Source organism: Schistocerca piceifrons, chromosome 2 (genome assembly GCF_021461385.2).
Source record: "Schistocerca piceifrons isolate TAMUIC-IGC-003096 chromosome 2, iqSchPice1.1, whole genome shotgun sequence".
NCBI classification, from domain to species: domain Eukaryota; kingdom Metazoa; phylum Arthropoda; class Insecta; order Orthoptera; family Acrididae; genus Schistocerca; species Schistocerca piceifrons.
In genome coordinates this window covers 510,254,511-510,282,158 of record NC_060139.1, presented here as the reverse complement: position 1 = coordinate 510,282,158, position 27,648 = coordinate 510,254,511, and the positions used below count along the sequence as shown (strand labels likewise).

General features: G+C 42.1%; 1 protein-coding gene across 1 annotated transcript in view; it reads left to right on the top strand.

Moving 5' to 3' along the window:
• The window catches only part of LOC124775522 (juvenile hormone esterase-like), an 82,783-nt gene that overhangs the window by 45,747 nt on the left and 9,388 nt on the right, over window positions 1-27,648 (top strand). Inside the window, exons 5-8 of the mRNA XM_047250354.1 lie at window positions 5,346-5,542; window positions 5,782-5,944; window positions 11,140-11,312; window positions 14,455-14,608. Of these exons, the coding sequence (XP_047106310.1) occupies window positions 5,346-5,542; window positions 5,782-5,944; window positions 11,140-11,312; window positions 14,455-14,608 (687 nt within the window). The remainder of the gene's footprint in view (window positions 1-5,345; window positions 5,543-5,781; window positions 5,945-11,139; window positions 11,313-14,454; window positions 14,609-27,648) is intronic.

Sequence of the window (27,648 nt, the reverse complement as noted above, 5' to 3'; positions counted from 1 at the left end):
TGTTGGCAGCTAGACAAGTAATCATATGGGCAGTGTGACGACTTCTGTACCCCTACTGACTGTCCTCAGAGCGGCCAGTTCAGTGGCATCATTTGACATCGCAGCTGAGAGGCGCGCTGTCGGTGGCGGACTCGAAGTCAGTGCTGACACAAGAGTGCCACTGCGTTGTCTTTTTCAACGAGTTCGAGTACTACTCACAACATAAAGATGGACCTATCCGTTTATAGATGTCCAGAGGAGAACTAAGTTTCCATCCACCATCTGCCTCAACAACAATGCAAGAGTAGACAAGAAAAAATTACCACTACACGCTCGAGTACTGTCTTCCACTACAGACACTTTTTCTTTTCTTTGAGTCATCAATCTTCTCACTGGTTTGATGCAACACAAAATAAGTACCTTTCCAGTGCCATCCGTTTCACCTCAGAGTTATTTGCTCCATGTATTCCAATCTCTCTCTCTTCCTCTTCAGTTTCTGCCCTCGACAATTCCCTGAAAAACCACGGAAATTATTCCGTGGTGTCTCAGCACAAGTCCTATGATCCAGTCCCTTCTTCTTGTTAGTGTTTTCCATATATTTGTTTCGTCGCCTCCTCATTTCTTACCATATCAGTCCAACTAGTTTTCAACATTCTTCAGCACCAAATGCTTTGATTCTCTTCTCTTCCAGTTTTCTACAGTCCATGTTTCACAGCCATATAATGCTGTGCTCTAAACGTATATTCTCATAAATTTCTTCCTCACTCCAGTCGCTGTGGCCGAGCGGTTCTAGGTGCTTCAGTCTGTAACAGCGCGACCGCTACGGTAGCAGGTTCGAATCCTGCCTCAGGCATGGATGTGTGTGATGTCTTTAAGTGAGTTAGGTTCAAGTAGTTGTAAGGGACTAATGACTTCAAATGTTAAGTCCCATAGTGCTCAGAGCTATTTGAACCATCTTTCTCACATTAAGGTCTATGTTTGACACTAGTGTACTTCTCTTGGCCAAGAATGCCATTTTTGCCACTGTTAAACTGCTTTTTATGTCCTTGCGCCGTTAGTCTTGGCCTATTTTGGTACCTAGGTATCAGAATTCCTTAACTTCATCTACATCGTGATCACCAATCTTAATGTTACGTTTCTCGCTGTTTCAGTTCTGGCACATTTCATTACATTGGCCTTTCCTTGATTTACTTTTAACCCACATTCTGTACTCATTAGATTGTTCATTCCATTCAATAGCTTCTGTAATTCTTCGTCACTTTCACTGAGGATTGCAATGTCATCAGCGAATGTTATCATTGATACCCCTTCACCTGCAATTTTAACTGCACTCTTGAAACTTTGTTTTATTCCCAACATTGCTTCTTCGATTTATGGATAGAATAGAGGGACGAGAGACTACATTCCTGGCTTAATTCTTTCTAATACGCTTCCTTTTTTAGTTGTTGTGTCCCTCTTCCTGTTCCCTCTTGGCTCATGTACATGTTGTGTTCTCCATCTTTCCCTACAGCGTACCCCTATTCTTGTCGGAATTTCGAACATCTTGCACCATTATACACTGTCGAACGCTTTTCCAGGTCGATAAATCCTATGATCTTTATTCAGACTTGCTTCCATTATGAACTGACAAGTTCGAATTACCTCTTTTGGGGCTTTACCTTTCGTAAAGCCAAACTGATCGTAACCTAAGAGATCCCCTATTTTCTTTTCCATTTTTCTGTATGTTATTTTTGTCAGTAACTGGACACATGAGCTGTCAAGCTGCCTGTGCAATAATTGTCGCACTTGTCGTCTTTTGCTACCTTCGGAATTGTGTGGATGATGTTTTCCCGGAAGTGTGACGATCTGTCGCCAGTCTCATACGTTCCCCAGACAAATTATAATAGCCGTTTGGTTGTCACTTCTACCAATGACTTAGAAATTCCGATCGATATCTTATGTTGTCAAAAGCTATTTCAAATTCTGATTATAATATTGGATTCCCTGTTTCTTTCCTGTCGACTCCTGTTTCTTCTTGTATCATGTCTTCAGACAAGTCGTCCTCCTCATGACTTTATGACAGTTCATTGGGTAAGAAACAAGATTACCTATGCTGCGCATAACCAGAAATCTGGACGTCTGTTATTCCATCTCAATGGTTGCCGTGACTGTCTGCGGCCTAGCACGTTTTCTACATGTCTCATCGGTCAGTAGACTCGCAAGCCACCGGTAGCAGGCGTCTACGACTGTTGAATAAAGAATAGGGCTGTAGCAACACGGAGTGACGTACTGACATCCATTACCCTAGCTCAGTTCTGCCCCATATCCTGCGATGTTATGGCCATTGTGGCTGTCACAGGTGGCAGCTCTGCATCACTTACACTGAAGCGCCAAAGAAACTGGTTTAGGCCGGCCGGTGTGGCCTTGCGGTTCTAGGCGCTTCAGTCTGGAATCGCGTGGCCGCTACGGTCGCAGGTTCGAATCCTGCCTCGGGCATGGATGTGTGTGATGTTCTTAGGTTAGTTAGGTTTAAGTAGTTCTAAGTTCTAGGGGACTGATGACCACAGATGTCAAGTCCCATAGTGCTCAGAGCCATTTGAACCATTTTTGAACTGGTTTAGGCATGCGTATTCAAAAACAGAGATATGTAAACAAGCAGAATACGGCGCTGCCGTCGGCAACGCTATGTTTGGCGCAGTTGTTAGATCGGTTATTGCTGCTACAATGGCAGTTTATCAACCCTTAAGTGAACTTTAATGTTGTGCTGTAGCCGGGGCACGTTCAATGAGACACATCTCCTCCAAGGTAGCATTGACATGGGGATTTTCCCGTATGACCATTCTACGAGTGCATCGTGAGTATCAGGAATCCAGCCGGTAAAACATCAAATCTCCAACATCACTGCGGTCGGGAAAAGATCCTACAAGAAAGGGACCAACGACGACTGAAGAGAATCGTTCAACGTGACAGAAACGCAACCCTTCCGAAAATTGCTCCAGATTTCAATGCTGGGCCATCAACAAGTGTCAGCGCGCGAACCATTCAACGAAACATCGTCGTTATGGGCTTTCGGAGCCGAAGGTCCACTCGTGCAGTCTCTATGACTGCACGACACAAAGCTTTACGCCTCACCTGGGCCCGTCGACACCGACGTTGGACCGGTTATGACTGGAAAAAATGTTGCTTGGTCGGATGGGCATGCACTGGTATGGAGACTACCTCGTGAATCCATGGACCCTGCATGTCAGAAGGGGACTGTTCGAGCTGGTGGAGGCTCTGTAATGGTGTAGAGCGTGTGCTGCCGCAGTGATATGCGACCCCTGATTGGTCTAGATACGGCTCGGACAGGTGACACTTACGTAAGCATGCTGTGTGATGACCTGCATCCATTCATGTCCAGTGTGCATTCCGACGGACTTGGGCAATTCCAGCAGAACAATGCGACTCCCAGAGTTCCTACAGAGGGACTCCAGGAACATTCTTCTGAGTTTTAAGACTTCCACTGGCCACCAAACACCCCAGAAATGAACGTTATTGAGCGTATCTGGGATGCCTTGCAATGTGCTGTTCAGAAGAGCTCTCCACCCCTGGTGGAGAATATGTATTAATATAGAATCTTCTTTATTTTCACCTGCAGTCTGGTACGTTGTTTGAAATTACAGAAAAAGTTTCAGCATGCTTGATTAAAAATTTTGCCTTCTAGAATTTTTAAAGTGGAACCTAAAGTAGATCGTTACCTCTGAACTACAGGGTTGTCCATTGATCGTGACCGGACCAAATATCTCACGAAATAAGCGTCAAACGAAAAAACTACAAAGAACGAAACTTTTCTAGCTTGAAGGGGAAAACCAGATGGCGCTATGTTTGACCCGCTAGACGGCGCTGCCATAGGTCAAACGGATATCAACTGCGTCTTTTTAAAATAGGAACCCCCATTTTTTATAACATATTCGTGTAGTACGTAAAGATATGAATGTTTTGGTTGGACCAGTTTTTTGGCTTTGTGATAGATGGCGCTGTAATAGTCACAAACATATGGCTCACAATTTTAGACAAACGGTTGGTAACATGTAGGTTTTTTAAATTAAAATACATAACGTAGTTACGTTTGAACATTTTATTTCGGTTGTTCCAATGTGATACATGTACCTTTGAGAACTTATCATTTCTGAGAAGGCATATTGTTACAACGTGATTGCCTGTAAATATCACATTAATGCAATAAATACTCAAAATGATGTCCGTCAACCTCAATGCATTTGGCAATACGTGTAACGAAATTCCTCTCAACAGCGAGTAGTTCGCCTTCCGTAACGTTCGCACATGCATTGACAATGCGCTGACGCTTGTTGTCAGGGGTTGTCGGTGGATCACGATAGCAAATATCCTTTAACTTTCCCCACAGAATGAAATTCGGGAACGTCAGATCCACTGAACGTGCGGGCCATGGTATGGTGCTTTGACGACCAATCCACCTGTCATGAAACATGCTATTCATTACCGCTTCAACCGCACGCGAGCTATGTGCCGGACACCCATCATGTTGGAAGTACATCGCTATTCTGTCATGCAGTGAAACATCTTCTAGTAACATCGGTAGATTATTATGTAGGAAATCAGCATACATTACACCATTTAGATTGCCATCGATAAAATGGGGGCCAATTATCCTTCCTCCAAAAATGCCGCACCATACGTTAACCCGCCAAGGTTATTTGATTTTCAAACAGCTGAACAGAACTGAACGTACTCAGACATTTCTCTCTTTACTTATTCTGATCAACACTAAACTGACACACAATATTTTTAGCGCAACGCAATCTTCCAAAAATCCCTACAAAAGAATGGCCCTGACTGACTATAACCTACACCTTTCATGAATCACTTACCTCAAAAAAATCTTCGTTACTCGAACTACTACAATACAATGAGCACCAATACTGCCAGCTAAATAAAAGATTCTAACTACTGAAGGCACTAACTACTGATAGGCATAGTCAGCAAATCAAAGATATTGATAGAGAACAAACAATGTATTTACCTTAATAGTGTTCAAAAGTCATTAAATATATCAGTTCATGACATACAGTCTTACAAATTTACTGTCTCTGATGGACACACGCACAGATCATCCACTCTCAAAACTCCGCCATCTCACTCTCCACATCCACCACTGCTGGCGGCTCACCTCCAACTGCGCAACGCTATTCACTGTTCACATCCAACTTCCCAACACTACAATAGTGAATATTGCAACAATGCTAACCAGCCACAGAATGCACACAGCACAGTCAGTGATTTTCATACAGAGCGCTACGTGGCGTTACCAACATAAAAACCTAAACAGCCTACTTACAGTATGTATTAGCAAATGCCTTCTTCCGCAGGTTTGTTCCATCGCATCATTTGCCAAAGCGGGGCCCTAACGGAAGGTGTTATGATCACTAACTGCAGAGAGAGAGCATTTCGACTGGCCAGGTTCCTGGGTTTCACCGGGAACACCACGGAGGAACTGGTCGCCTTCATGAGGGAGCAGCCGGCAAGAAAACTCGTCGAACATGCGTCCGAGGCAGCTACGAAGGAGGTGACGACTCACACACACTCAAGGCACACGAACACACACACACACACACACACACACACACACGAGCGCGCGCGAGCGCACAGAGAGAGAGAGAGAGAGAGAGAGAGAGAGAGAGAGGGACAGAGAGAGAGAGAGAGAGAGAGAGAGAGAGAGAGAGATAAACAAAGAAAACATATAGAAAGAAATTACAGAAGTCTTACAAGTGCTAATAACAACTATTTTCTTTTATTTGAGAAAAGGATAGGACGGAATTCGCGCCTTTCGGAGCATCGATTGAGCCTCCTGGGGTACCAGACAGTGTGGTGACCCAAGATCCCTTCGAAGTACTAAGGAGTGGAAAATTTAAGCCTGTGCCATTGCTCCTAGGTATCACCTCTCGTGAAGGACTCATTTTTATGCAAGGTTTGTACTCCCTTCAAGACAGTAATTATTATACACTAGGTTTACACAAAAGAGTTCTACTCTCTGGTATTCGTACCATTAATAACAGACAGGAATTAATGCTTCTACTCAAAGGTTAAAATGCTTTGCCTTGTAAATAACACGATGAAAATACTGCATATAGATTTAAGTAAATGAAGAATATTATCAATCAGATTTTCCAGGGAGAGTTAAATGACAGTTTAGTATGGATATACGTTAGAGTTCTCGGTCTGAATGTCGCTGTTGTGAAGACAGTTGTCGAAAATTCGTCTATGTTAACTGACGCCGTTGTCTTTCGGATGAAGAATTTAACTGCTGTGACATGTAATGTATCATGTGTCTTTCAATGGGTTAATGAGTAATACAAGAATAAAGCCTACAGATTTTTTTAAAATTCCTATTGATTCCAAAACGCTGTTGAATAAACTATATGTGCACTCATCGACTTTTGAGGGACACAGCGTAACGTGAATGCACTACAACGTCACGCCTCTCTACAGTGGCTACGGAATGACACATGGAAAAACACTCTTGAATTGTTTGAAACATCTCTACAGGAATCCTTGGCACCATAATGAGTTTTTGTTGTTGATATTCCTATGTTGGCTAAACCCGCCAGGGTAGACGAGAGTGCTGACGCGCTGCTTCCTGGACTCGAGTAGGCGCGCCGGCCCCGGATCGAATCTGCCCGGCGGACGAGGGCCGATGTGCTGGCCAGCCTGGATGTCGTTTTTAGCCGGTTTTCCACATCCCGCTAGGTGAATACCGGGCTGGTCCCCATGTTCCGCCTCAGTTAAACGGCTCGCAGACATCTGAACACTTTCGCACTATTCCATGGATTACGCGCGATGCAGAGAGTTGGGGTACACTAATTCCGACCTGGGGGGTATGGGGTGGCTGCAGGAAGAGCATCTGGCCACCCCTTCATGATTAACATGCCAAATCGAATTAACGTGGCTGACCCTGTGTAATTGCAGGACAAGGCTCAAGCGATAGATAGAATTCCTATGTTGGCTAAATATTTCATTCTGACTGGGACAGTTTGCATTCATTGCTGGATCACAACGAGTGTCATTAATCAGTTTATAGTGCACGAGAAACAATTAATATTATTTTGCAGTCATCACACAGAGAAAAAACTTCCCTTTAGCAGCGATAACAGCATTTTATTTTCACTAATGAAAACGAAATGGGTGAATTTTTACACTGGCTGTATTTTCCATTTATAATCTTTTTAGAATCTTATTATTCCGTTACCACTGTCCCACCCCTGGTAGCTGAGTGGTCAGTGAGACGGAATGTCATGCCTAACGGCCCGGGTTCGGTTCACGGCTGGGTCGGAGATTTTCTACGCTCAGGTACTGAGTGTAGTATTATGTTTATCTTCATCATTTCATCCTCATTGAAACGCAAGTCCCCGAAGTGGCGTCCACTCGGAAGACTTGCATCAGGCAAACGGTCTACTCGACGGGAAGCCCTAGCCACACGGCTGTATGTGTGTTTCCACTGAAACATAAAACTAATAAAACTTTCGTTAATAGCTCCAGCAAGGTATGTCCATCACGACGATCTGTTTGGTGGCAACTGCATGTTAACTGTCCGCTCATACCACTCTGGCTATCAGCCTTCAATACTAAACCTGAAACTGTTGTTGTTGTTGTTATGGTCTTCAGTCCTGAGACTGGTTTGATGCAGCTCTCCATGCTACTCTATCCTGTGCAAGTTTCTTCATCTCCCCGTACCTACTGCAACCTACATCCTTCTGAATCTGCTTAGTGTATTCATCTCTTGGTCTCCCTCTACGATTTTTATCCTCCACGCTGCACTCCAATACTAAATTGGTGATCCCTTGATGCCTCAGAACATGTCCTACCACCCGATCCCTTCTTCTGGTCAAATTGTGCCACAAACTTCTCTTCTCCCCAATCCTATTCAATACTTCCTCATTAGTTATGTGATCTACCCACCTTATCTTCAGCATTCTTCTGTAGCACCACATTTCGAAAGCTTCTATTCTCTTCCTGTCCAAACTGGTTATCGTCCATGTTTCACTTCCATACATGGCTACACTCCATACAAATACTTTCAGAAACGACTTCCTGACACTTAAATCTATACTCGATGTTAAGAAATTTCTCTCCTACAGAAACGATTTCCTTGCCATTGCCAGTCTACATTTTATATCCTCTCTACTTCGACCATCATCAGTTATTTTACTCCCTAAATAGCAAAACTCCTTTACTACTTTAAGTGTATCATTTCCTAATCTAATCCCCTCAGCATCACCCGATTTAATTTGAGTACATTCCATTATCCTCGTTTTGCTTTTGTTGATGTTCATCTTATATCCTCCTTTCAAGACACTGTCCATTCCGTTCAACTGCTCTTCCAAGTCCTTTGCTGTCTCTGACAGAATTACAATGTCATCGGCGAACCTCAAAGTTTTTATTTCTTCTCCATGGATTTTAATACCTACTCCGAATTTTTCTTTTGTTTCCTTGCTGCTTGCTCAATACACAGATTGAATAACATCGGGGAGAGGCTACAACCCTGTCTCACTCCTTTCATGCCCCTCGACTCTTGTAACTGCCATCTGGTTTCCGTACAAATTGTAAGTAGCCTTTCACTCCCTGTATTTTACCCCTGCCACCTGCCAGAGAGTATTCCAGTTAACGTTATCAAAAGCTTTCTCTAAGTCTACAAATGCTAGAAATGTAGGTTTGCCTTTTCTTAATATTTCTTCTAAGATAAGTCGTAAGGTTAGTATTGCCTCACGTGTTCCAACATTTCTACGGAATCCAAACTGATCTTCCCCGAGGTCCGCTTCTACCAGTTTTTCCATTCGTCTGTAAAGAATTCGCGTTAGTATTTTGCAGCTGTGACATATTAAACTGATAGTTCGGTAATTTTCACATCTGTCAACGCCTAATTTCTTTGGGATTGGAATTATTATATTCTTCTTGTAGTCTGTGGGTATTTCGCCTTTCTCATACATCTTGCTCACCAGATGGTAGAGTTTTGTCATGATTGGCTCTCCCAAGGCCATCAGTAGCTCTAATGGAATGTTGTCTACTCCCGGGGCCTTGTTTCGACTCAGGTCTTTCAGTACTCTGTCAAACTCTTCACGCAGTATCTTATCTTCCATTTCATCTTCATCTACATCCTCTTCCATTTCCATAATATTGTCCTCAAGTACATCGCCCTTGTATAAACCCTCTATATACTCCTTCCACCTTTCTGCTTTCCCTTCTTTGCTTAGAACTGGGTTGCCATCTGAGCTCTTGATATTCATACAAGTGGTTTTCTTCTCTCCAAAGGTCTCTTTAATTTTCCTGTAGGCAGTATCTATCTTACCCCTAGTGAGACAAGCCTCTACATCCTTACATTTGTCCTCTAGCTATCCCTGCTTAGCCATTTTGCACTTCCTGTCGATCTCATTTTTGAGACGTTTGTATTCCTTTTTGCCTGCTTCATTTACTGCATTTTTATATTTTCTCCTTTCATCAATTAAATTCAATATTTCTTCTGTTACCCAAAGATTTCTATTAGCCCTCGTCTTTTTACCTACTTGATCCTCTGCTGCCTTCACTACTTCATCCCTCAGAGCTACCCATTCTTCTTCTACTGTATTTCTTTCCCCCATTCCTGTCAATTTTATGCTTTCCCTGAAACTCTGTACAACCTCTGGTTCTTTCAGTTTATCCAGGTCCCATCTCCTTAAATACCCGCCTTTTTGCAGTTTCTTCAGTTTCAATCTGCAGTTCATAACCAATAGATTGTGGTCAGAATCCACATCTGCCCCTGGAAATGTCTTACAATTTAAAACCTGGTTCCTAAATCTCTGTCTTACCATTATGTAACCTATCTGATACCTTTTAGTATCTCCAGGATTCTTTCAGGTATACAAGCTTCTTTCATGATTCTTGAACCAAGTGTTAGCTACGATTAAGTTATGCTCTGTGCAAAATTCTACAAGGCGGCTTCCTCTTTCATTTCTTCCCCCCAATCCATATTCACCTACTATGTTTCCTTCTCTCCCTTTTCCTAATGACGAATTCCGGTCACCCATGACTATTAAATTTTCGCCTCCCTTCACTACCTGAATAAATTCTTTTACCTCGTCATAAATTTCATCAATTTCTTCATCATCTGCAGAGCTCGTTGGCATATAAACTTGTACTACTGTAGTAGGCATGGGCTTTGTGTCTATCTTGGCCACAATAATGCGTTCACTATGCTGTTTGTAGTAGCTAACCCGCACTCCTATTTTTTTATTCATTATTAAACCTACTCCTGCATTACCCCTATTTGATTTTGTATTTATAACCCTATAATCACCTGACCAAAAGTCTTGTTCCTCCTGCCACCGAACTTCACTAATTCCCACTATATCTAACTGTAACCTATCCATTTCCCTTTTTAAATTTTCTAAACTACCTGCCCGATTAAGGGATCTGACATTCCATGCTCCGATCCGTAGAATGCCAGTTTTCTTTCTCCTGATAACGACGCCCTCTTGAGTAGTCCCCGCCCGGAGATCCGAATGGAGGACTATTTTACCTCCGGAATATTTTACCCAACAGGACGCTATCATCATTTAATCATACAGTAGAGCTGCATGTCCTCGGGAAAAATTACGGCTGTAGTTTCCCCTTGCTTTCAGCCGTTCGCAGTACCAGCACAGCAAGGCCGTTTTGGTTAATGTTACAAGGCCAGATCAGTCAATCCTCCAGACTGCTGCCCCTGCAACTACTGAAAAGGCTGCTGCCCCTCTTCAGGAACCACAAGTTTGTCTGGCCTCTCAACAGATACCCCTCCGTTGTGGTTGCACCTACGGTACGGCCATCTGTATCGCTGAGGCACGCAAGCCTCCCCACCAACGGCAAGGTCCATGGTTCATGAGGAATAAAAGCACTACCAGACCCTTAAATCCGAATAAAGCTCACAACCTAGTTCATAAACTATTACCAAAGGCCAGAACCACAACTGTGCTGTAGTTAGGACTCCTTTGTTTTAAAAGATCTTCATGGGAAATTCAGATATTGAAAGGGGCCTTAAGTTAGCCGGTTACTACAAGTACATTGTAATTCAAAAACGAAATCATGGCTCCACCACATGTAACACTGTGCTTCGTTCGAGCTCCTGAATGGTGTAGCAACGTTTCTTTTTCACAGTACTCTCCAGAGACAAAGCAGCATGGCGAGAACTCAACCTGAGTTTTCAGAAAGCCCTACCTACCAGCGTTCCCATCAAGAAGGAGGAGCGTGTCACTGTTGCTCGAGATATCAAGCGGTTTTATTTTGATAACCAGCCGATAGAGGAATCTACAATTGATTTGTACGCTGACGTAAGTTGGTTTCTTCATGCATCACCATATGTAAAAAAAAAAATCATTATGGTACGGAATACGCAAAAAAACGAAGTATTTGGAAAATATCTCCTCGACGACTACCAAAAAACCATAGGAAAATTCATAAATTAAAATTTCACAGCGACAATTTCAAAACTGTCAGAAAAAAAGATTTTAAAGAGCTCTTGACAGTAAATCAGTTTAATATATACTTTCTCTTTCTGGTGACAACTGTATAGCTGTACTTATTATCTACATCTACATATTGATGGATACTCTGCAAATCACATTTAAGTGCTTGGCAGCCTTCACAATTCTCTATTATTCCAATCTCGTATAGCACGCCGAAAGAATGAACACCTATATCTTTCCGTACGAGCTCTGATGTGCCTTATTTTATCGTGGTGATTGTTCCTCCCAAAGTAGGTGTCAACAAAATATTTTCATATTCGGAGGAGAAAGTTGGTGATTGGAATTTAGTGAGAAGATTACGTCGCAACGAAATACGTCTTTCTTTTAATTATGTCCAGCAAAATTACTCCACAAACAGTTGCGCTAGATAATGCTTATTTCTTCCAGAATGACTATATAAATTTAAGTGTCACTCTTACAATAATACGATGCTACACAGCGTTTTATATAAATTACATTACTATCACTTACGCTAAAAGCATCAATATTATAGCTGGTACCCTACTAGTCTTACAGTACATAGAACGTAACGGGTTTTATAAGAGTGAATATTCCTACAGCTGACTGAAGACAGTGCGCTAAACAACAATACATCAGCTTTTCCATCATTCGCAGACTAATAATTACAGCACTTACAAGTTGTATGTTTTTAGGTTTGGTAGTTCCTCCAAGCACATGTCGTAAGAGCGAGACATTAATGCTTAGTTTCCCCTGGGGCAGCTGGTTAGATGCTGAAGTGTGGAGGCATTACGGCCCTGCAGAAAACATCAGGTCGCAAAGTTTGTGGCTTGCTTGAGGGAAGACTTTTCGTCGCAGAGAAAACGACTACCACACTGATGTGTGTACCTATCAAAGTACCACATACAAAAATATCTGCACTCACATCTGTTGCACCCTTTTTAAACTGTCTTCCATCGTATATCGATAAAGCTTGGAAACAATAAGTGCACGTAAGAAAAAGTAAAAGTCACAAAGACATAATACACATAGTCATGCACAAGAGTGAATTTAGGTTCCACAGTAACAGCAGCAGCTGGATGGGAGGTAATATGGAAAAAGGAATTTTCAACGATCCTGCATGTAAATCTGATAAGAATGTGGACAGAAAGTCACATATTTCGGATTCCTAATATCAGCTGCTTTTCGTCTCTGTATGTGGGTAGTTTATTTAGGATGCCGTTCATTAAAAGCAAATAGAATAATACTCGTGGATAAATGTGTAGTTATGGTGAAGGTGTTCCTCGTAGATAAGCAGTAACAATATGGAGTTCCATGCTCAGGGTTCCTGCGGGCAGCTGTTTAAATTAGCTAATATTTTGGTAAAACATGTGGTTCACTCATCGTTAATAAGTCTATAAAATGAAATCACAAATGCAACGCCTCTAAAAGTAACTCTTACAAGAAAACTATGAGCCGTTTTCACTACTTACAACTTAATCCGACTATAGCACAAAATTATGCACCAACGAGGACATTAGAACACTTTCCTAGTGACATTGATGCTGGGAATTAAAAAGAAATTAATAAGACAAATTTTAACCTTTTTCGCTTGACAAGTATTTTCAGCTTTTTATAGCAAAGTCTTAAATGCTTACATTAAAAAGTTCTAAAACTACCTAATTTGAGCACAACCTTAAAACTATATCCGTTTTTTGTTATGTTTTCACTAAAAGGTGATTTCTATCTTTAAAGGTAATGTCTATTTCCATGTTTGCTTGAACTGGAGTGTTGGGTTTCCTTTCTCCATACATTACCCAAGCGTCTCATTTTACCTCATCTGTTGCTCTTTACTCTCGGCAAATAACTCCTTATAACTTCAGCAGAATATAGTTTAAGATTTATAAGATAGAGATATTCAAGGAATCTAACAATTTATTTCTTCATCCATTAACTAGACACCCCATTAATTGTTCTTTGGCTGCAGCAAAGCTAACTGACGTGAATGCCGAAGCATAAACTGATGGCTGAACATCTAAGAGATGCATCAAATCTAGTAACGAGATATCCTGCATCACGCTTGTCCATTTCTCTATTACTGCGGCGATATGGCGTCCTTATGCGGTGGGATTGACAGAAGACATTGAAAAAGTTCAAAGAACGGTAACTCTTTCTGTATTATTGTGAAATAGAAGATAGAGTGCGACGCAAATGATACGCGAATTTGGGCCGCAACCATCGAAACAAAGACGTTATTAAAACTTCCTGGCAGATTAAAACTGTGTACCGGACCGAGAGTCGAACTCGGGACCTTTGCCTTTCGCGGGCAAGTGCTCCTTTCTTCCAGGAGTGCTAGTTCTTCAAGACTCGCAGGAGAGCTTCTGTGAAGTTTGGAAGGTAGGAGACGAGGTACTGGCAGAATTAAAGCTGTGAGGACGGGGCGTGAGTCGTGCTTGGGTAGCTCAGTCGGTAGAGCACTTTCCCGCGAAAGGCAAAGGTCCCAAGTTCGAGTCTCGGTCCGGCACACAGTTTTAATCTGCCAGGAAGTTTCATATCAGCGCACACTCCGCTGTACAGTGAAAATTTCATTCTAAAGACGTTATTAGTTGCGGTGAGAGATCTTCACAAAATCTAAATCACCAATTTCCTCTTCCGAATACCACAATATTTTTTTGACTCCCAATTGCACAGGGAGGAATGGCCATCGTTATAAAGTAAGGGAAATCTATGCTTGCTCGGTTATATTCGGGTGTTCATTTTTTCCACATGCTATTCGAAATTACAACGATATAGAAATAATCTAAAAGTTGATCTGGCCTATGCCAAGCTCTTAAGTATGAATTGCACAGTAATCATATAGATATAAATATTGTGTTAAATGTTCCTTAAACCATATCCATAGATTCGAATGTAACACACTACTCTTACTATAATTCAGTTTCATTCAGTGTGAAAAACACTGTGTCAGAAAATACTGAGAAAAACGTCGTGGCCACATTTTTGTCAACAGCTCCGTGCAGATCTGCTGATCACATATCCCTCGGTGACAGTTGCCAGGATTCTCTCTTCCATGTCTGCAGCTCAGCCCGTCTACTTGTACCACTTCGACGTCGTCTCGAAACTTAACGTTTTCAAGAAACAATACGGTGGAGAACAGTTTTCTGGTAAGTGGCGATCGTTTCTTTCTTCTTACTTGTTAATCTACTGTAACAACGAAAGAAGCACGTAACAGTCCACTGCCTCTTGTAACGTAGAGGTTGTTTTAGGTTCGTAAAATACACTGCCAGACCAAGGACAGGTGAAGAAACTTAAAGACACGGTCGGATGTCAGTACAACTTCGTACACGTGTATGCCATCGGCGGGTGGGTAAATAATTAGTTTTTAGAAATGGATTAAAAATAGTCTCGACTATAATAAAGCATTTATTTACAGTGATCACCGGTTTCGGTCAGAATGTAACCATCTTCACACCACTTATATCACAATGGTAGGTGTTGACAGTGAACGAAGCAGGTGTTATGATTTCATGAACGTCGCGACGTACATGCAGTTATAACACCTGCTCCGTTCACCGCCACCGGCTACCATTATGATATAAATGGTCTGAAGATGGTCACATACTGACCGAAGTCCGTAATCAACGTAATTAAATATTTCATTGCAGTCGAGAGCGTCTTTAATCTATTTTAAAGCGCGTTTAGCCAGACCTCTCTTTGTCCAACAGACTTGTTCCCAAAAATTACTAAATGAGTAGGGTTACAATTCCCTCTGTCAGGTAGAACGGGTACCAGTGTGCAATATAATGTTGTTTGTTTTTAGTGTAGTTACCACGACTAGTAGCGTATAGAAATGGTGCGAACAGCGTTACATGAGAGATCAATGTGAAGGATTCGGAGGTGTCGCGTGTTGTGTGGGACAGCCGTATGAGCAGCAGAAAGAGTTTGAAAGATGTTGATTGTTGGTCCCGCATTTCCTGCTGCTCGAATCGAGCAGTATTCGGATATGTAGGGCGCTCTGGTGTGACAGCATCCCGATGTTGGACTACATGGGTATGTAAGGACAGGCATATAGATCTTCAAGATTTCGGTCCACCACGTCTGACCACTATAGGTCAGGATCGCAGTATTGTGTACAAAGTGCGTAGTAATACTTTCATACGTGTACTTGCCGCCGGAGGACAAGTAATAGACTCACCATAGCATCCCGTGTCATCTGGAGAAATTGGTCAGAGATTAGCAGCAGCTAGAGTCACGAGTTACTGCCCCATGTTCAACCTGCTTTCAACACCAATACAGTAAAGACTGCTTCAGGACTGTGCCATGATCGGGAAACATGGAGTACTGATGAATGACGTCGTTTTGGGTTCAGTGATTAATCACAGGTCTGCACATCTCTGAATGACCATCGTCGGAGTGTATGCGGAGGGGGTCCTGCTACTATTCCAGTTATGGAGAGCCGTAGCGGTGTTACTTCTTGCATCATGGTATGGAGAGCCATCGGGTGTGACTTCAGGTAACGACTGGTTGTGAGTGAATCTGGCGGTACTATGGTATGTCGCTGCAATCCTGCGTCCCCATGTGTTATCTCTCATGCTGCCCTTTTACCATAGGACAATATCCGGTCACACATGGCATGTGTCTATAAACCGTCTGCATGATGTTAAGGTGCTTCCGTGGCCAGTAAGATCCTCACATGGGAGGTCTGTGGGACCATCATGTACATCAGCACCGTCCCAATGCCAGTATCAAGGATGAGTAGCCAACCGAGACACAAGCAGAAACTGGGAAGTAACTGCTTTTGTGACATTTTACGAGTTCCTAACCAGTAGCGAACTATATAGTTTCCTCTTTGTGCTTTGATAGTTTAGTTTTTGATTTTGTGGGCGATAATTTTATATTTAATAGACACAGTCCCCGCGTTTACGTTTGTGTCGGAAAGTAAACCGAAAGTAAACCGATTATTACAAGTACCTAAGGATGGGCGAATTACTTAATTTCAAGTGAGTGCGTTGGTAGTTAAGTTTTTGAATCTCTGCGTGTTGATCTAATTTATTAGCCACAGTCCTTGCGTTTTCGTCAGTGTCTGCACTAGAGTTCCATAGCGCGTGTCGATAGTCCTTTGTTTGTGTGTATAGTGTAATTTTCCACGGTGTTCAGTATGGACTGGGACTGCGATTGTTGTGTGCGGATGTTAGCCGACTTGGTGACACTTTACTCTCAGCTCGAGGATGTGACGGCTTCGGTTACATGACACTGCAGTGGATGGGAATCACTGTTGTAGGCCGATCGTGGGGATCCAACGGACGTCCAGCACGACACAAGAGTCTGCCAATCGGTCCGCACCGGTGGCCAGCTGCTTCCACTGGGTTTGGCCTCTTACCCATCATGGTCAAGTGGGGCGTGGCAGGCGGCGAAAGACTTCCGACAGTGCCGAACGTAGGGCCTCCCTGATACGACTGACAAAAACGTTACAGGTGCTGTCTGTGGCCGACACTTACCCTCAGACAGACGCAGTCACTTGTCCTCTTTCAGAGGAAACCCAATTAGCCTGCAAGATCCGGGCAATCACAGAGGATGGGACTATTGACAGTTGGGAGCTCCACTGTTAGGCACGTCATGGGGCCCATTAGGAACATGTCTGCGAAGGAGTGGAAGAAAGCTAATGCACATTCCATGTGCATACTGGATGGAGTCATTCCAGACGGTGAACATGTCCTTCTGGATGTCATAAGAGCACAGGTTGCAGCCCACTTCTAGTGGTGGCTACGTCGGTACCAATGATATTTGTCGCTTTGGATCGGAAGAGATTCTCTCTGGCTTCGAGTGGCTAACAGAACAAAGAAAGGCTGCCAGTCTTACTCACGAGATGAAACCAGAGCTCACCATTTACAGCAGTGTCGACAGGACCGACTGCGGAACTATGGTTCAAAGCCAAGTGGGGGCGATTCTAAATCAGAGGCTCAGACGATTCTGCGACCATGTAGGCTGCAGATTCTTCGACTTGCGGCCTAAGATGGTGGGGTTTAGGATTCCGCTAAGGAGGTCAGAGGTCCGTTGCACAAAAATGGTGGCTACACGGGTAGCAGGGATTGTGTGGTTTTTTATGTTAGAGGATCTCGGGGAAACACAGAAAAAGGTGTAGGTCTGATAAAGGAAGATCGTAGATCTAGGAACCATCGCTATAACAATTGTAAACTGTTGTTGGGCTTTTGGGAAATTACTAGAGCTTCAAGCTGTAATAGAAATCACCGATGCTCAAATCGTCATAAGTACTGAAAGCTGGCTAAAGCCGGAGATACGTTCAGCGGAAATTTCTGCAAAGGACCCAACGGTGTTCAGAGAGTACAGGCTAAACACAGTTGCCGGTGGTGTGTTTATTGCTGTTAGAAGTAGTTTATCTCGTAGCGAAATCGAAGTAAATTGTTACTGTGAGTTAGTATGGACAGAGTTTATTCTTGGTAACCGGAATAAAATGATGATTGGATCCTTCTACTGATTGCCCAACTCATGTGGTATAATTAATGAAAGATTAAAATAAAACATGAATCCAATTTCAAACACGTACACAACTCATACAGATATAGTTATTGGTAACTTCAATTTACCCTCCGTATGTTGCTGAAAATACACGTTTACCTCCGGAGGTACGCATTAAACGTTATCTCTAATTGTGCTAAACGCATCCTCTGGAAATTATTTAGAGCAGTTAATTCATGATGCCACTGCAACAGTAAATGTTTGTGAAAACACATTTCACCTTTTAGCTACAAATAATCTTGAGCTAATAACGAGCATCAAAACGGATACAGGGACCAGTAAACACTAAGTTGTCGCTGTGAGACTCAATAATGTAACTCCCAAATCGTCTAAAAATAAACAAAAGTTACACCTGCTCAAAAAATCACATAAAAATTCGCTTGACAGCATCCTGAGAGCCAGTCTCCTCTCCTTCTAAATTGACAATGTAAGTGTAGGCCAAATGTGGCTTGAAGGTTTGAATTCAAAGAAATAGAATCGACAGCATTTGTAAGATGCATATAGCAAACAGATTCACGAACTACGTTCCCCCTTGGTACACCAAACGAATCAGAACACTGTTGCAGAAGCAATGGGAAAAGCAAGACGAATTTAAACGAACGTAAAATACCCAAGATTGCGCGGACTTCAATGCCAGATACTTGTAATAATTTCCACAACGAAACTTGGTCTCGAAATCTGATAGAAAATCCAAAGAGATTCAGATCGTATGTGAAGTATGCTAGCGGAAAGAGAGTCGATGCCTTCGTAATAGCTATAGAAATACTGTCGATGATAGTGCTGCTAAACAGAGTTACTTAACAAAGCCTTCCGAAATTACTTCACCAAAGAAGACGAAGTAAATAATCCAGAATTCAAATCAAGAACAGCTGCCAATGTGAATAACTTACAGGTCGGTATCCTCGGAGTAGTGAAGTAACTTAAATCACTTAATAAAAACAAATCTTCCATTTCAGACTTTATACCAGTTGCGTTCCTTTCAGAGTACGGCGACGCAATAGGTCCACTGAAACATAGCAACCGCTTGCTCGACGAAAGATCCGTATACAAAGGCTGGAAAGCTGCACTACCGCACGAGAAAGATAAAAGGAGTAATATGCAGCAGTATTTTGAAACTTATATTGTGTTCAAACATTATGAATTACCCCGAAGAGAGTGGTCTATTGACACATGGCCAACTTGGAATTAGAAAACATCGTTCTTGTGAAACACAACTAGCTCTTCACTAACACGAAGTGTTGAATACTACTGACGAGGTATTCCAAATTGATTTCGTATTTCTAGATTTCTAGAAGGTTTCTGATACTATTTCTCACAAGCTACATGTAATCAAATTGCGTGCGTGTGGAATATCGTCTCAGGTATACGACTGGATTCGCGATTTTTCGTCAGATAGGTCACATTTCGTATTAATTGACGGAAAGTCGTGGGGTAAAACTGAAGCGATATCTGGCGTTCCAGAAGGTAGTGTTATACGCCCTCTGCTGTTTCTTACCTACAAACGATTTAGGAGACAATATGAGCAGTCGTATTTGGTTGTTTGTAGATGATGCAGTCGTTCATCGTCTAATAAAATCATCTGAAGATTAAAGCAAATTGCTAAACGATTTTCAAAAGATGTCTGTATGGTGCGAAAACTGTCAATTGACTCTAAATAGTGAAAGGTGTTAAGTCATCCACATGAGAGCTAAAAAGAATGCCTTATAGTTCGGTTTAATGATAAATCAATCAAATCTAAAGGCCGTAAACTCATGTAAATATTTATGAACTACAATTACGAATAACTTAAATTAGAAAGATCACGTAGAAAATGTTGTGAGCAAGGCGAACCAAACACTGCAATTTGTTGGCAGAAAATGAAACAGCTCTGCTAAAGAGACAGCCTACACTAAGCTTGTAGTGGCCTATACGACCAATAGTTAATAACATAGGATGCCCTTCTTACAATCTTAATAAGAAACTGAATATGCTTTAAAACAGTTCTATACATATGACGAGGCTTTTTCAGTGAAAAATACCTTTGAGTTAGTAACAGGAATACATAATATTACCATACCGATAACAGCCAGATTTGCCCCATTAGACATTAAAAACTTGTATACCAATGTTCCGGTGGCAGAAACAATCGAAATTATTAGAGAAAACCTTATACGCCATAAGGCCCTTAATTACGATGAAATAACTGAATTAATGCATCTTCTTGAGACAACCTTAAGTTTTCACTATTTTTCGTTTAATGATCGGATATATCAGCAGAAAGACGGCCTAGCTATGGGCAATTCACTGGCAGGAACGATAGCCGACATTTTCATCAATAATAAAGAAGTTATGTTTTTGAAAGATCATCCGTCCATACGCAAAAAAATTATATACTATAAGCGATATGATAATGACATTCTAATATTATTTGACGGTACAATAGAGGAGATAAGTAATTTGACGGAAATGTTGAACAGCATACACCGAAAACTTACTTTCATGGTTGAGCAATAACAACATAAATCTATAAACTATTTAGACCTAACTATTTTTTGAGATAATGGACACCACAACTTTGTCGTCTATCGGAAACCTACCACTACAGATACCATTATCAATGCAAAGACATGCCCCCCAAATAGATGTAAAAAAGCTTTCTTCTTCACAATGATACTTAGGTTGAATAGAATACCACTAATATCGGATATCTAATGGATATAACGCAAATATAGTAGAGACGATACAACAGAAAATCTACGTCAGACAGGCGAAAATACCCGAAAAGAGAACTCCTGTGAAGATGCTGTATATGGGGACTATATCAGATAAGATAAACAATCTGTTCAAGAATTCGGATGTTACGATTGCTTTCTCTACAAATACCATAGCTAATAGTCTTAGGCACAGTATAGGAGATGTTAAAAATAAGATGCTTGCTCAATCAGGAACTTATACATTGACTTGTACAGATTGTAGCAAAATTTACATAGAGCAAACAGGGAGAAGTTTTAATACCAGATTTAAAGAACATACTTCAGGAACAGCACGTAATAAATCACTCTTCGGACAGCATTTAGATATGGAAAAACATGCAGAAATCAATATAAGGGAAAATCTGAAGATACTGCCTGTAACCCAAAATGGACCCATAATGGATATTCTAGAGAACCTAGAAATTTTTATACATAATAAACGGAATCCGGCACAGATGCTGAATAAATAAATAGAGATCACGATAAAAAAATTTTCGAGCTATCCGAAAATATTGTGCTACTTTTCCTTTTATTATTTTAATACCTTCATTCCTTAAACAGGTATTACAAACGTGTCGTAAACTTTTATCCTATCTTTACATTTTTTAGGTTATCCTTGATTGTACGAGGGCAGTTCAATAAGTAATGCAACACATTTTTTTTCTGAAACAGGGGTTGTTTTATTCAGCATTGAAATACACCAGGTTATTCCGCAATCTTTTAGCTACACAACACTATTTTTCAACGTAATCTCCATTCAATGCTACGGCCTTACGCCACCTTGAAATGAGGGCCTGTATGCCTGCACGGTACCATTCCACTGGTCGATGTCGGAGCCAACATCGTACCGCATCAATAACTTCTTCATCATCCGCGTAGTGCCTCCCACGGACTGCGTCCTTCATTGGGCCAAACATATGGAAATCCGACGGTGCGAGATCAGGGCTGTAGGGTGAATGAGGAAGAACAGTCCACTGAAGTTTTGTGAGCTCCTCTCGGGTGCGAAGACTTGTGTGAGGTCTTGCGTTGTCATGAAGAAGGAGAAGTTCGTTCAGAGTTTTGTGCCTACGAACACGCTGAAGTCGTTTCTTCAATTTCTGAAGAGTAGCACAATACACTTCAGAGTTGATCGTTTGACCATGGGGAAGGACATCGAACAGAATAACCCCTTCAGGGTCCCAGAAGACTGTAACCATGACTTTACCGGCTGAGGGTATGGCTTTAAACTTTTTCTTGGTAGGGGAGTGGGTGTGGCGCCACTCCATTCATTGCCGTTTTTTTTCAGGTTCGAAGTGATGAACCCATGTTTCATCGCCTGTAACAATCTTTGACAAGAAATTGTCACCCTCAGCCGCATGACGAGCAAGCAATTCCGCACAGATGGTTCTCCTTTGCTCTTTATGATGTTCGGTTAGACAACGAGGGACCCAGCGGGAACAAACCTTTGAATATCCCAACTGGCGAACAATTGTGATAGCACTACCAACAGAGATGTCAAGTTGAGCACTGAGATGTTTCATGGTGATCCGTCGATCATCTCGAACGAGTGTGTTCGCACGCTCCGCCATTGCAGGAGTCACAGCTGTGCACGGCCGTCCCGCACGCGGGAGATCAGACAGTCTTGCTTGACCTTGCGGCGATGATGACACACGCTTTGCCCAACGACTCACCGTGCTTTTGTCCACTGCCAGATCACCGTAGACATTCTGCAAGCGCCTATGAATATCTGAGATGCCCTGGTTTTCCGCCAAAGGAAACTCGATCACTGCCCGTTGTTTGCAACGCACATCCGTTACAGACGCCATTTTAACAGCTCCGTACAGCGCTGCCACCTGTCGGAAGTCAATGAAACTATACGAGACGAAGCGGGAATGTTTGAAAATATTCCACAAGAAATTTCCGGTTTTTTCAACCAAAATTGGCCGAGAAAAAAAATGTGTTGCATTACTTATTGAACTGCCCTCGTAGATATTTCCATAACCCCAAATAAGTGACAACTCTGTGGATGAAGAGCCATGACATACCGCTACCACGGCAACGAACGCCTGGTATACGCTTTGTAGTCCATGGCAACGGCGTCCTCACCACAAGGAGTTGAGGGCTTGGTAGTCCTTCCATATTAGCCGTTTTAGTAAATTGACTCATATGTTTTCTACGTAAATGTAAGAATAGATATATTATAATACAAGACGACACCAGTTTTGTGTGTCACAAATTGTTTTACTTTACATTATGGCACATAATGTAATATACGTCTACGAATTTTACGAGTTGACTACGGAATATTCGTTATTATTTTCTAAGTAACACTCTTTTTAAATGGAATGGTTCCGTTTTCTGTTATTACTGTCACTTAAATTTATGTTAAACTAAGGTGACTAGTAATTACATATAATAAACTGTATTAAATGCCGTTGATCGCCGCTAGGGGTGTTGCCGTCTATTCACGTGATCTCAGCACGCTATTTAAACCCATACGATGGGTTAATCTCGCATAGTTTCCTGCCGTTATGTAGACAGGAGTGACACCACCAGCAGTCGACCAATGGGTAACATATTTACAATCTACGTAATTTTAGCTGTTGTATAATGGAGTCTTTCTGACGGATATCTATAATTTCACAGTGTAAACGCCCAGAAGATGTCCCCTACGTCGCGTTGAAACCGGTTGGCGGTATAGTAATAATAAATGCGATTAAGACTGTTTTTGAACGATTGCTTAATCATACTAATCGCTGCTTCATCTCCGCAATCATGTTGTCGAAAAAAGCTTTTCGTTCACCCACAGGACATCGTGCATGATTTGCAACTTCACTCCCGACGTCCATGGCGATGTCCATCTTTGCAACCACGTAACCATACAGCGTGATACAGACGGGCCCAACAACATTCCCAACGGACCGCTCAGGAGTGGCGTCATGTTCTCTTCGCCGATGAGTGTCGCATATGCCTTAAACCAGACAATCGTCGGAGACGTGTTTGGTGGCAACCCTGGCCCCCCCACCCTCCCCCTCGCCCCCACCACCATCACCAGCAACCTCTAAACTCCTGCTTCCCGATACTTCTCTCCATAACCAAACTAACAGATCTTTCGTGCACCAGGATGTATCCTAGCTACCAACACTTCTTTAAGTTGTTCCATGAAAATATTATTTTCCCTAGTTGGTATTTACCTGCTCATTAGCTACTCGAGCTTCCCATCTAATCTTCATTACTTTTCTGTAACATAACATTTCAAAATTTCCTCCACTCTTCCTGTCTGAAGTACTTATCGTCCACTTTTCACTTCCGTACTACATTCCAGATAAATAATTCCTAACACTTATATTTATTAGGCTGATGCTAAAGCTCGTAGCGCTATTTTTCTTTATTTATCGACAGCCATTTTTATTATTTGTAGTTCATTGTAGCTATCTGAGTATGTCATCTGCAGATAATGAATTCAGCTGTGGACGCAATAAAATGAAGTGTCAAGTGGAGGAACCGTACAATTTCCGACATATTCTTCGGTATGAATTCGATAGAAGGGTGTCAGCAGCGGAGGCAGCCAGATTTCGTATATGGGGATAACACCACCGGACAGAGCACGTAAGGAAAATGGTTTTCCCGCTTTAAGGACGATCCTTTTGACATTAGTGACTCTCCGCGTACGGGAAGACTTTCGGGGTTTGATGAAGATCGTTTAAGCGCCTGTAATGAAGCACGTCACCGACCGTTCCTATCCTGCGTCATTCCTGGTGACAAGGAAAGCTGTCCTTATGCTAATATAATAAAATAAAGTAATGGGTGAGCACAAATGATGCAATAACTCCCCTGTACAAAGACCTGCAGCCATTCAAACAAATAGCGTTATGCATCTGGTGGAACAGCGACCGTGTGGTGTGCTACGAATTGCTTCCCCGAGTTCTAATCATCTCTGCTGACATTTATTGTCAACTAGTGAGATGTCTTACAGGCACAGTCGAAGAACGACCAGGACGACTGCGTCAAGTGATGCTACTCCACGATAATACCCACCAGCATTCTGCTAGACTGACGAAACACGTTACGTAGGAGTTTGACCGGGAAATCATTCCGCAGCCACCTTATTCACCTGATCTTGCGCCGTTTGATTTTCGCCTTTTCCGTTCTCTAGCGATCAATCTTCATGGAAATTTCTTCCTAGATGAAAATGTGTTCCGAACGTGGCTCGACAGGTTCTTCATCTGAAAACCACGTGGTTTCTATAGTCGCGGGGTTGGTAAGTTAACCCAACGTTGGCAGACTGTTGTAAATCGTGAATTAGATTGGCTTATCGATGATTAAAGTGTCCGTCATGCGTATCTGTTGTGTTTATTAAACTTACTGAAAAACGATACGAACTTATGCACCCAACCAATTCATTAACCGCTACCAAGTTTCTCTTTTCCAGAAACGCGTTTCGTGCTATGGCCAGTTTCCATTCCATATTCTCTATACTTCGGCCGGCGTCAGTGACCTTACTGCTCAAGTAACAAAACTCATCTGCTGTTTTTAGTGTCTCACTTATTAACATAATTCTTTCAGCTTATCGTCATTTAATTCGACTATATTCCTTTACCACTTCTTTACTTTTGTCGATTTTCATCTCATAGCTTCTTTTAAAAACAGTATTTATTCCATTCAGCTACTTTACTGAGGGCTTCGCTCCCTGTGACAGAATTAATGTTAAGGGACAACCTCAAGGAGCTTGTTTCTTCTCCCTGAACTTTAACTCCTTCTCTAAATTTCTCCGTGGCTTTCTATGCATCTTCCTCGTTTCACACACTGAGTATGTTCGGGGATAGGCTACAACTCTGTCTCACTTCCGTTTCAACTACAGTATCTCTTGCTGTGCTTCGATTCTCATAACTTATGACAGGTTTCTATAAAAGTTTTAAATAAGCTTCCACTTCGTGTATCTCACCCCTACTAACTTCATAATTTCACAGCGTGTATTCCACTCAACACTGTCAAAAGCCTTCTCTAATGCTACAATTGCTATGTACGTTGGTTTTCGTTTGTTTAGCCTATCCTCTAAGATAAGTCGTAGGGTAAGTATTGCCTTGTTGTTCCTACAGTTCTCTGGGACCCAAACTGCGTGCCCGCATCTCGTGGTCGTGCGGTAGCGTTCTCGCTTCCCACGCCCGGGTTCCCGGGTTCGATTCCCGGCGGGGTCAGGGATTTTCTCTGCCTCGTGATGGCTGGGTGTTGTGTGCTGTCCTTAGGTTAGTTAGGTTTAAGTAGTTCTAAGTTCTAGGGGACTGATGACCATAGATATTAAGTCCCATAGTGCTCAGAGCCATTTGAACCAAACTGCGTATCTCCGTGGCCAGCGTCTACGAGTTTCTCCATTCTTCTGAAAGTAATGTGTCAGTATCTTACGACAATTCCTCACGGAACTAATAGTAAGGTAGTATTCACACGTGACAGTATGCGCCTTCTTTGAAACTGAAATTGTTACATTCTTTATGAAGTCTGAGGATATTTCGGGCTTTTAGCTATCACGCACACTAAGAAGAATACTTTTGTCATGGCTGGCTCTCTCTAACATCTCAATAATTCTGAGGAAATACCTTCTCAAGGATCCCTGCTCTTGTCATTTCTCTGTCGAATGCTTCTCGTAGCTTCGTATAACAGGTCTCCCGTGTAAAATACGTTTAAAAATATAAGATGCTACATGAATGGCTTAAGAGATACGTCAGTTACTTCGTTGTACAGTTTTTTGTTAGTGCTAACAACTCTGCCAAAATCTGTGGCTTATGCGATGGAGCAATAGTTTCGTTGTGAGAAAATATGATTCAGCCCCATGAAAATGATAACTCCTTTCTTAGTATTTCTTGATTTTAGAGATCCTGATGTTTCTTGGTTTTAGATATCCTGTAGGAATGTACTCTCGACTGACTAGCAAATGTATGGCCTTTCTTAAGAGATGCACATCTTGTTATCAAGGGATCATAGTTTATAAAAAAAAAAGTTCAAATGTGTGTGAATTTCTAAGGGACCAAACTGCTGAGGTCATCGGTCCGTAGACTTACACACTACTTAAACTAACTTATGCTAAGAACAGCACACACAACCATGCCCGATGCAGGACTCGAACCTCCGGCGGGAGGAGCCGCGCAATCCGTGACATGGCGCCTCAAACCCCGTGGCCGCTCCTCGCGGTTATTTATATTTATGCTGGCATACGAGGTATTACAAAATGATGTTAAGTACTTATGTAGCTTTGAATAAAAATATTGTTATTAGTCGTGTATTAAAGTAAAAAATACATAAATCAGGCTCTGTAACATTTGTTTTTCACTTCCGTAAGAATTTGAAAGGTTCCCTTGATTAGAGATGTAATATGTGACATTTACGACGTGTCTTTTGCGAAAGATGAATACCTGATATACGTCACCTAGTAGCAGAAGCATCAAAATGGCAAACAAATACAGAAATGAAGAAGGCTGAATAACAAATACCAGGCACATAAACGGTTCCAGTTGTCATCAGTATGTGTAAGAAGATGTTAATTAAAAAGCACACGGTAATGTGTGTTCCCTGAAGATCGTAATTAGAAGATGTTTACGGGTTCAGTAGAAGAGTCTTCAACATTATTCAATAGCGTTCTTTCTCGCATTTCGTGTAGACGTGTTAACTGTGCGGTGAGTGAGATCCATTGCGCGCAGTACGTGACGGTGATGTAATCTTGACCCTGTATTGAAGGCTAGGGTAATCAGACAATTGTACCTGGACTGAACGCACATGTCACCCAGCCACAACAAGTTCTACGAAGTGTAACGTCAAGAATAAAAGGCAGTTTTTTAGCCACTGACGATGTCCAAAGTTGACATCCAGCACATTGACCGAAGTTGGCTCAGCACACAGCTCGTGGTCGTGCGGTAGCGTTCTCGCTTCCCACGCCCGGGTTCCCGGGTTCCCGGGTTCGATTC